Here is an 11,368-nt window from a genome sequence, read left to right as displayed (position 1 = left end):
AAATATAAAATATAAAATTACCTACTCTCTTACGCATATTATGAATAATTGTATGGGTTATATATTTTAAATAAATGTTAAAAATCATTACACAAAATATGAATTTATATTTATAATTTCACATGTGCACTCATGTGCAGCGGCTAAAGCATTAACTCTGGTAAGAATAAGAAAAAAATATGATCTTTTACTATATTAATTTAGTATAAGACCAATTACTATTTTTGCAGTACATATTTAAATTTAGTTAACACTTTCATTACTACTTTTTTACTTAACAATTTCAATTATAAAATATGTTAATGCTGTTAACTACATTAAATTGTATTTTGCATCATTGAACCATATTGCTGTGCTACAAAGACAAATTTTCATTATAAATATCCTATTTATTTATTTTTTCCATAGGATCATAATTTAAAAATACATATTATAGTACTAATGTTTTTCTTTATTGACTTTTAAGAGAATGTCAGCATATTTTTTTTTCCCTGACCCACCCGCAATATAACAAATTTTATGTTCAAAATCATCTATGGATTTAAAAAAGGAAACCAAAGAAGTACAATACAAAATAAAAACCGGCTATAGGAAATTATGTTTACTTATTTTTTTTTTAATTATTATTTAAGTATAATAAAATAATTGGATACTCATTATTTTTAAAATTAAATGCCAAAGTTAATGTAGGTATGTTTGTATTTATTCTCGCTAAAACATGAGCACATTCACATTAGTTAATGAAATATAAAAGATAGGCATACAAAAAAAATTATTGAAATACAATGAGATAATTATAATGTCGACCAATGTCTTACGCGTGTACTTGGAAAAGTAAAAATACAATTATACTACTAGGTAATGTTTATTCAGGATCTACGCCAATTTCTTTATCCAAGTAAGGATCGTGATCTTTAAGACCTACTGGATGGTCCTGGGAGAGGATCGTACTTTTTTGGCGTCCATTTGATATCACTTTTTTCCAATGTGAATCTTGGTGGTTTATAATGTTCTGAACTAAGCAGCTTTTCAATGATCTTAGGCGTCACACAAATCACATGTTCGCCTTTCCAGTACTTCATCATGTCCATAGACTGCAGCGTTGCAATTATATCTGTTTCGGCAATACTAGTCATTGCGCTGCAATAAATTGTTTAAACTATAACTGCTGTCCTTGTTATCAATGATTGTTAATAAACGTTTACCTTAATTCTTCGATTGAAAAAGATTGATATTTATTTTTAAAAATGTCCAACAGTACCCATGACCAATAAGATCTGTATGACAATTCACCAAAATCACTCAATGGCTTTTCAGGACTGGCTACAAGTCCTTCCAACTTGCTCAATTCATAGCTGAACGCTATTAATAGTTTACCATAACCTCTTTTCTGGAATTGTGGCATTGTTAATAAACAAGCTACATTGTTGCATTCTGGTGACTCTTTTTCCTAAAATCAAAAAAAGACAGTTATTAATATTCACAATTTAAATTTTTTTTTTCTTTTATGAAAAATAAAATAAGTCAACATACTTTTGAAAAATATCCAATAAAATGTCCACCAGCTTCGTCAACACTCCAAAGAATGTAAAACAAAAATGGTTCAACATCAAAGCAGATTGTTTTGTGGTCTAAAAATAACTTAGCCATTAGACAAAGATTCTGACAGTACAATTTATGTTGACTGGAATCCACTTCCCAAATTGATAATGAGTCTTTATGATACACTTTAACACCGGGTGGTTTTTTCCATTTGCATTGGCTCTAAAATTTGACACAACAGTTATAAAACAAAAAAAAAATTATAAACAGATTTAATTTAATGCTGACCATATGGTATCTGAATGATGTTTCTAGTTTGCAGTATTTTAAACAATATTCACAAATCAAAATTTTAGATTCTTTTTCGTATTCATCTGGAAATGGACTATAATACCATGTGTCAATTTCGTAATTTCCAAACTGTACTTTATTGATGTATTTAATTTTAGTTATCGCCTTGCGCTCTTTTTCCAATGCAGCTGTAGTTGGATCCATTTCTTCATGAGACTAGTTAAAATAAAATACAATGAAATCCATTTAAATGTCTACAATTATTTTTTTAGTCAATTATTGTATTACTTTTTTTTGTAATACCTAGTTATATTTAATTTTTTTTTTTTTAATATGCTATAGTTTACCAGACTTTTACATATATTTTTATATTTACAAAGAGCCCACTGCAATAATAACCAAACAATATTAACTTCTTGTCAGGGATATTAAGAGAATGGAGCACTCAATTTATTGTTTCTATCTGACCCATGCAAAACATACCAAATTTGCATTAGTAAATTTAACTATTATCTGTGGTTTTTGGCTTTTATAAATTATAGGACAGGAAAATTTAAAAACCGTACGAAAATCCACAGTCCAAACACAGATAAAATTTTAACTTTAATTTTGATAATAGAGTATAGATTAATACACAATTCACGTATTAAATCAAACGACAGTATTGGTTTTGTGGGACGTGAATTTGGTATGTTGCTTACGGGTCATAGAGAGAAAACAAAGCTTAAAAGAAAACCCGCGGCCCTTGTAGCGGTTTTATGAGGCCCGCGATTACAATTTATAATTGGTATAAAAATAAGAATATCACATTATGTTAGTTGATAATGTTAATAAATTAATATACCAAACAGCGATGAAACTTAAATAAATTAAATTAAACTTTGTTTAACATTTAAACGGTAAAATATAAATAAAATGAGGTGTGTGGTCCGTAAATTAAATTTTTAATTTTTTGGCCCTTGACACCAAAAAGGTTGCCGACCCCTGTTTTACGGTACCTATGGAATATGGTTACCATTAATACAAGATAACGTTTAACAATATGTATTTATTTAACATTTGGTATGATAAAAGATTAAATTAATATTATTTATTAAATAATATGTTCTCTAACTTTATACTTTAATAAAGTTAAACGTGTTGATTGGGTATCTATACGCAGGCCAAAATGACAAGCAACAGAATTTTAAACACACAAATGCATACCATGTGCTATCCTAAATACGTTACTGAGTTTGAAATATTTATAACACTACATTATTACAAAAATCTTAACAGTCTAGCAATTTAATTTGATTGTATAGTAATAAAGTGAATAATTTTTACCATTGGAACATGATTTATTTTGTCAAGTCTTGGTTTTTGGCTCCTTGTCGTCTTTCTATCGGACTGATTCAGAAGATCTACATTTCTATTATCATCATTCTGTTTCGAATTTGTTTCAGAAATATCAGATCTTGAATTCATTATCCTAAACCATAATTTGAAGTATTTTAACTTTTAATTATTGCCGACTATAAATAAAATTAAATGATTCTTACCTATCTCTCTGTACCCATTCATCCAATCTTCGGTCGTACTCTTCATAGTGTACATAATACTCAAAATAATCTTCTGTATCATTGAACCTCGTATCTAAGACTTCAGCAGGATCTAAAGATTAACAGACAAATAAGACATATTTTATTAATTAGTCGGTAACATAATATTAAAAAATATGTATAAATACATAATACATATCAAGTTATTGATCAATAATAAGTTACCTATCAGTCATTTTTCTTATTACAAAAAAGAATGTTATATAAATCTCATAAAAATACCAATTTGTTATTTATAATTTATAAGAAAATTGTATTGGGTTTCAAATTAGTTATAGGCAATTGGTTTTAATATTCCTTATTAATTACATTTAAAAATGAATATGAATAAATATCGGGGAAATTCACGAGAAAATTGGAAATCGTTGGGGGGGGGGGGGCAACTTCACACGCATCCCAGGCACGGTGTTTTGCGTTTGTCGGACCACATACGTCATATTAAATGCCGCCGGGGTAGTCGGTTTACACATAGTCAGGCGTTGGAAAACAAAATTATAATTGTGGGTACAGGGTATAAATCATAGGCATATAATAATAATATAATCAAACGTGTTGCGCACCACCCAACGGCTATAAATTGCACAGCATTTTGTAAGCGATCGGCAAAGGCATGGCAGTGCTACCCACCCTCACCCGCACAAGCATGGCACATTCCAGCGACTCGCACGCACACACACATGCCCAAAAATCAAGTTTCGTGGCACCGGCCGGATATGGTCGATGGTTGCCGGCGGTGGCTTCAAAGAAGGTTAACAAAAACGTACTTTTATGCATCGATCGATCAACTACCTCATACAATCAATACTATTAGAATTAGTTGTTAATAACATCCAGCCGATTGTGTGTACTCACGGAACCAGCCGTCCTGCCGGTGGACCATGCAGTGGTCGCCCACGTGCAGCGGGCCGTCTTTCGATGAATCCTCGGCCGTCTCGCTCTTCGACGAGACGTTAGCGGTTTTCAGGTAGTTCGGGCCTTTGGCGTTCCGCTTTTTGCATTTCTTCATTCTGACGGACATCACGCTGTGATGCACGACTATAATAATAACAGGGCGACGGCTAAGATGATACCGTGTATAAAAAGTGCACAGTGGAGACGAGACTATCGCAAAAAAAAAAATAACAATATAAACGTTTCGATTTTTAACCCAGCGATTAAAACGTAAGCGACGATTTTTAGCGACCAATACCGTACGACGTCCGCTACACTAGTACAGTGATGGTAAGACTAAGAGCGCTGCACGCCGGCTATGTGACAGCTATATGCGCCCCACCCCACGCCGATGACGCCATCGTCGTCATGGAACGGAATATCGACGTTTTGCGGAGAACCTAATAAATTACAATAATATTAATATTATTATTTATTATTATTACTATAATACTATTATTTCGATATTATAATATTGAATTACTTAGTAATCAGAATTCATCAAAATATTAATATTTTATATATTTTATCTTCAACCGTGCTTACATAGTGTGGTATTACCGGTATCGAGAGTGTCACACGGTAAAACCTACTATACGCCTTACCTTCGTACGCTCTAAGTTAATGACTATCTCTAAAATAAATTCAGATTAGCACTGTTAAACTTTGAGGCACGATGGTATGCGTTTGTCAATTCTACGTCCGTTTCCTAAATTGGAATGACTATTAGGACCTCATAAACCGAGCACCGTTCAGTTTGAAATAAACCTCATTGACTATAGGTATGTGGGTCTATGGGTTTGTCTATACGCAGTCGATTAAACTACCACCGCCGTTATTATTTTGTGGTTATCAAAAACAATTTTTTATAATAAATATAATTATAACATCAATTATTGTAAATACATTACATTATTTTATTTTTTCATGTTTATATATTATGTATAAAATGCTTAATGCTAAAATGTATAATATGGATAAGATGGACACCCTTTATTGAAGAAAAAGACGCCTTCTTAGTATTTACATAATAATATTAATAAAGGTACCTACCAATACTTAAGTGCTAGTAGAAATTGATTCACATGCATATATTTTCTCAGTAAGTAGCGTAAATAATATTTGAAATTCCAGTAAAAATAATTAGATGAAATTGGTCGATTTGATGAACTACATTTTTCCGTCGACTTTAACGATCGACTCATTTTGAACACTTTTTTCCAACTCATTGTGTAAGGAAATGAAAAAGAAACAAATATAGTATTTCCGACCACCATGTACCTATATCCAAACAGACAGTTTTACATCGTGAAATGAATTAATATCTACAATTATTTAGTTAGTTACGTTTTAAATTTGTATATTAAATTATTTTATAAAAAAAAAATATAAAATGTATAGGTATTATCAGACGCAGTAAGCATACCATTAGAATATTATACTATAGATAGTCGTCATTATAAATGTTTTAATGTGTGGATAATTTTATTGTTTAGATAATTACGAAAGTTTTTGGTGCGGATACCACTACTACACATTCGTAATATGCCTACGTAACATGCAGTGTCGATTACTAATCACACTATTGTTAATCAAAGGTCGCGTTTCAGTACACGAGGACCTTATCCAGTATATATACTGGATAAGACTTTTGTCGAATTGAATTTTATCATTTAAAATATTCTATTGTTATTCTGTAAATTAACAATTTTCTTTTTCTATTATCAACAAAGCTGTTTGTTGGCCGTATGTTTACAAGGACTTTGTTATTTTAATTGTTATTTTTGATGTTATTACCGTGATTTTTCATCCTGTGTATGAGTCACCAATCCTGCCAAAATAAATGTGTGCGTAATGCGTACAATGAGTAAATAATAATCTGATAATATTGTATTATTATTAATCGCATTAACATTTTGTCTTAATAGCCAATATATCTCCAATATATTATCAGTGTTGGGTAAATTATTTTTAAAAAGTAATGCAAATACGTTAATCGCTACTTCGATTAATATTGGTGGCTGAACGGTGACATTTTATATACATCGTTAAATAAATGCGTATTATGAGCATGAACATGATATTGAGGACACGAAATTTTAAATTTGCTCGACCACATTATTTTAAAAACTTCGGCACCATATTATGATGAACTCACCATAAAACATTGCACTTGTTTTTGCATTGAAAATATTTAATATTTGCATTGAAAATTATGAGTTGTACCATCCTCGTCGCTATTTTCTTATGAATTACTGACAAGATGAATAGTTAGTAATAACACAAAGTATTTTATAGTTAATTATTGTTAACTATATATACCGTATAATTTGGTGTACAAACACGTTGGGTGTAAACCAACACCCGTGGCCGATGTCAATCCATATCGACGGTGGCTCGAATGTTTAAACATTTTTTAACTCGCTAATGACTGAAAAATAGCTGTCAGCGAAAAAGTGAACAATGTAAGAAATTCCTTCTCAATAGTAGCAGGGAAAAAAATCACATACTTTAATTCCTAAAAATGATATAGTACTATCCGTAAGTTTCTACGTGAATATTAAAATGAGATATGGTGTAGTTCGGCGTCCCGGTATAATCAGAACCAAATCAGAAGTTTTTATTTAATTTTTGCGTTATTTGGAGGTAATATATTATATTATTGTAGTGTTCACCTAAAATCTAGTGTAAAATTATAATGCTGTCTTAATATTGTTATTAATTTAGAGCCTGCATTTAAAAAGTGCCAAATATGATGCAAATAGGAAAGGAAAATGTGGCTAAATATGCAATTATAATATGGAATAAGTTATACATAATAAAATGTGATTTGAAAAAAAAGGAAAATAGGTACCTAGCTAGTTGATATTTTATCAGAAACAAAAAACTATTTAAATAATTAAAATTTCAATATTGTAGCAGCTCCCCGTAAATATAACCTAGTATATGTGTGTGATTTATAACCCTCGATGTTCGGTTCGGTTCGAAATTCGAACTCTGTGTGAAAAAATTTGAACCGAACTACTAAGCATCTTTTACTGTTCGAAAATCGAACTTGAAAATATTTGTCGAACCACTTTCTGGCCATGATTGTCCGAAACTCCGAACTCCGAACTCCGAAGATCAAATATTTGTACAATTCTTAAAGTTATTTAAAAAAAATGAAAATTACTTTTTATTTATTTGTTTAAAATAGTCTCTGATTGTAAATTATGATTCCTGACAAGTTTAACTAGACAACCTTGAAGGTTTCATAAAAAAAAAAAAAAAATTAGTAAAGTATGACACTGTGTTGAACCTTAAGGTGGCCGCTTTGGACACCTTTCCCCTACTCGTATATCTGTGTTCTAAAATACCGAAAATACCATCCTCCCTACTAACAGGCGCATAGGCGCACATTATCTACAATCAAGAAAAATACGTTGTGCGGCTACCTTAAATCAGTTAGGTTAGGACCAATACTTAAACGGTCTATACATTACAATCTAACGTTTTCGTTCAATGGGCCGTTTACAATAATATCTGCAATCGTAATTTAAAAATATTTTTAACTCTACACTAAATCTAAATTACGCAATCAAAATAAATCGGCTTTACATTGTCTTACTCTATTATAATATGTAATATTGTTATATATTATATATAATGTTAACCTAGCAATATGCACTTATTATACTTTTTACCACTTCATGATCCGCATATGTCCAAGGTCCAACGAGTAGGTATTACAGGTTATACGAGGACGTAAGTATTTGAATTTCGACCCCGAAATAACGGGAAGGTCAATTTACTTGCCATATATTATACTACGGCAAAAACTTGCAAATTGATACATATTATCGCGGCCAAGGAATCAGGGTACATAATGTAGAAAAATGTATGTTGGTTTTTTATGATTATTAAATTTTTAAGTGATTTATGAGCATTTTTAATATACCTACACTATACGCGTAACTTGCTAAAAAAATTGAACTATCGTAAGAAACCACACACGAACACAGATAATGTTCTTACCATCAAGTTTCATAATAGGTCTGTTCACATTTTACGAAGGAAATAGGTAGCCGGCGACCTGTAGGGCCCAGACGGTATACATTTTACAAGACGCCATTCATCGTCATTAAACATAAGATTATACTGTCACCGCTGCCAACAGCTGTTTATCGATATATAGGTAGGTGACTGGAATAAGAAGTACGACTATAATAAAATATATCGTCCGAATTTCAATTATGTACAGTGTACGAGATAAAATATGCGATGCCTATAGAGGTACATTTATATATATAGTACCTAAATAATTTTGGCCACCACTATGCATAACACTATATTGATACCGAAATGGTTACTTCATTATATTTATAAACGACTGTAGATAGATAATTTAAAATTATACTGTCATATCGAGGTGGTAAGTTTTTATATTAAGTACACAATAATATACTTCATATATTACAGAGGAAATAGGTAGCCTGCAGTGCCCAGACGGTATACGTTTTCAAGACGCCATTAATGTTCATTAATCATTAGATTATACTGTCACTGCCGACGACATCGATACAGGGGAAGGTCCATACACAATATAACAATAAATTGCAGCGACGCATGCATTTTTTTTTTCTCGTGCCTTTAAAATATAATAGTGTGTTATATTGTTTATTTTTATCAATAGAAGTACCCCAAACCCAAAACCACCCACCTCCGCCGCACCGCTTAAAAACGAATAATATATATTATATTACAATATTTTTATGTATAATGCACTATCAAATTCTACGTACACGAGAACCTCTTATGGTGGTCCATATATACCATACTATATTACTACCATACTATGTTATAATATATTGTGAGTATTTTCTTTTTTTTCTGCAGTTATGGCCATTACTATTCTGAAGGTCGGACAGATGGTATTCGTAGAAATGTTCTACGAAGTTGTAGGCACTAATAATAATTAACAATATAAAATACGTACAATCTTCATGATCCGCATACATACAAGGTCCAACGAGTAGGTATTACAGGTTATACGAGGACGTTCGTATTTGAATTTCGACCCCGAAATAACGGGAAGGTCAATTTACTTACCATAATATATTATACTACGGAAAAAACTTGCAAATTAATACATATTATTGCGGACAGGGATTCAGTGAACATAATTTAGAAAAATGTGGGCAATTGGGTTTGTGGCCTAGTGTTTTGCTGCGGAAATGGATTTGTTAAATTTTAAGAGGACGCCGTCTTCGCTCGAAATCATTTTTTGCATACTTACAATGATTTTATATCTTAAAGGCACGCTACACAGTAATTTTTTGTATCCTTCCTACAATGGCGAAATATAGTGAATTTACGGTTAGCAGATCACGTTTAACTTAACTACTTTAAAAATAAGAGTGGATCGACCTACTACGAAATTCTAAGGTTTAATTTTTATTTAAGGTCTATTGGTTTCGTAGAAACATTTATTTCATGTAAACAATCTAAGAATTGATTAAATTATATTGCGTCTCCGGGCCATTACCTTCCTGCATGTGTTATTATTTTTAAATTTAATAGGTATTGACGCTTTTTTAAATAACGGCAACTGCAAAACTTGTATAACGTTTCAATTCTGAATAACGATAAACGCAAAAATTGAGTAATGTTTTAATTGTAAATAACATAAAACGGAATTTTTTCAAGACCTGGATTCTAGACGTTAGACAAGTGCTTGGCATAGCAAATTTACGCTCTGTAATCTGCAGATCATGTTTAACTCTGTTAGCTTGAAAATTAGAGTGAATCGAACTATTATGAAACTTGATGGTAACAACATTATCTGTGTTCGTTTGTTGGTTTTTTATGATTATAAAATGTTTAAGTGATTTATGAGCATTTTTAATATACCTACACTATACGCGTAACTTGCTAAAAAAATTGAACTATCGTAAGAAACCACACACAAACACAGATAATGTTCTTACCATCAAGTTTCATAATAGGTCCATTCACATTTTACGAAGGAAATAGGTAGCCGGCGACCTGTAGGGCCCAGACGGTATACATTTTACAAGACGTCATTCATCGTCATTAATCATTAGATTATATTGTCACCGATGCTAACAGCCGTCTATCGATATAGAGGTAGGTGTACTGGAATAAGAAGTACGACGACAATAAAATATATCGTCCGAATTTCAATTATGTACAGTGTACGAGATAAATGCGATGCGTCTAGAGGTACATTTATCTATATAGTACCTATATAATGTTAGCTTTCTCGTGAGCCGGATGTCGCAGACACGAATATTATTGTGGCCTGCTGAATGTCTTTCCTATATTATATTATGTACAATAGTAACTAATACACAATATAACAATAAACTGCAGGGAGGCAAGAATTTTTTTTCTCGTGCCTTTAAAATATACGCTCTCCACGTTCATTTATATGATATTATATTAACTATGTTATACCAACTATAATTTTTTGAGTTTTGACTTTTTTGAATACTCTACATTTTATATTCTGAAGGAAGATATTATTCGGAGTATTTCGATCTATAAATATAAAATTACGGACAATTACCTACTTCATTAGCTATAAGCATTTAAAATTTAGATTAGGTACTTAGGTGGGTACTTACCGCTGTACCACTATGCTCAGCTCATCTAAACTTTAATTGCTTATAAATTATTAATTAATTTATAATAATCATCGGTAATAAGCCAATCAACACATATAATAATGTGTTATTTTGTTTTTTTTATCAATTTAAGTACCCCAAGTCCCAAACCCAAAACCACTCACCTCCGCCAAACCGCTTAAAAACGAATAATACATATTATTATAAGTTTAATGCGCTATCGAATTGTATGTACGTGCGAACATCTTATAATGGTCCATAAATTATATACCACACTATATTATTTTATATTATGAATTTATTTATTTTTTCTGAAATTGTGGCCATAAATATACACTGATAGGTCTAACAGATGGTATTCGTAGAAATGTTCTACGA

At 31.3% G+C, this 11,368-nt stretch overlaps 1 protein-coding gene across 1 annotated transcript; it reads right to left on the bottom strand.

Moving 5' to 3' along the window:
• Window positions 1-869: 869 nt before the first annotated feature.
• Window positions 870-4,452, bottom strand: LOC100569999 (histone acetyltransferase KAT8-like). Its single transcript, XM_003241029.3, has 7 exons — window positions 4,287-4,452; window positions 3,375-3,486; window positions 3,160-3,304; window positions 1,831-2,049; window positions 1,534-1,764; window positions 1,206-1,450; window positions 870-1,140 (listed from the first exon to the last, which is right to left on the bottom strand). Exons 1-7 carry the CDS (start codon window positions 4,450-4,452, stop codon window positions 915-917), a joined length of 1,344 nt encoding a protein of 447 aa, XP_003241077.1. The 3' UTR covers window positions 870-914.
• Between the last annotated feature and the right edge of the window lie 6,916 nt (window positions 4,453-11,368).

Source organism: Acyrthosiphon pisum, chromosome X, assembly GCF_005508785.2.
Source record: "Acyrthosiphon pisum isolate AL4f chromosome X, pea_aphid_22Mar2018_4r6ur, whole genome shotgun sequence".
Classification (NCBI taxonomy): domain Eukaryota; kingdom Metazoa; phylum Arthropoda; class Insecta; order Hemiptera; family Aphididae; genus Acyrthosiphon; species Acyrthosiphon pisum.
This window is presented reverse-complemented; position numbering and strand designations above follow the sequence as displayed.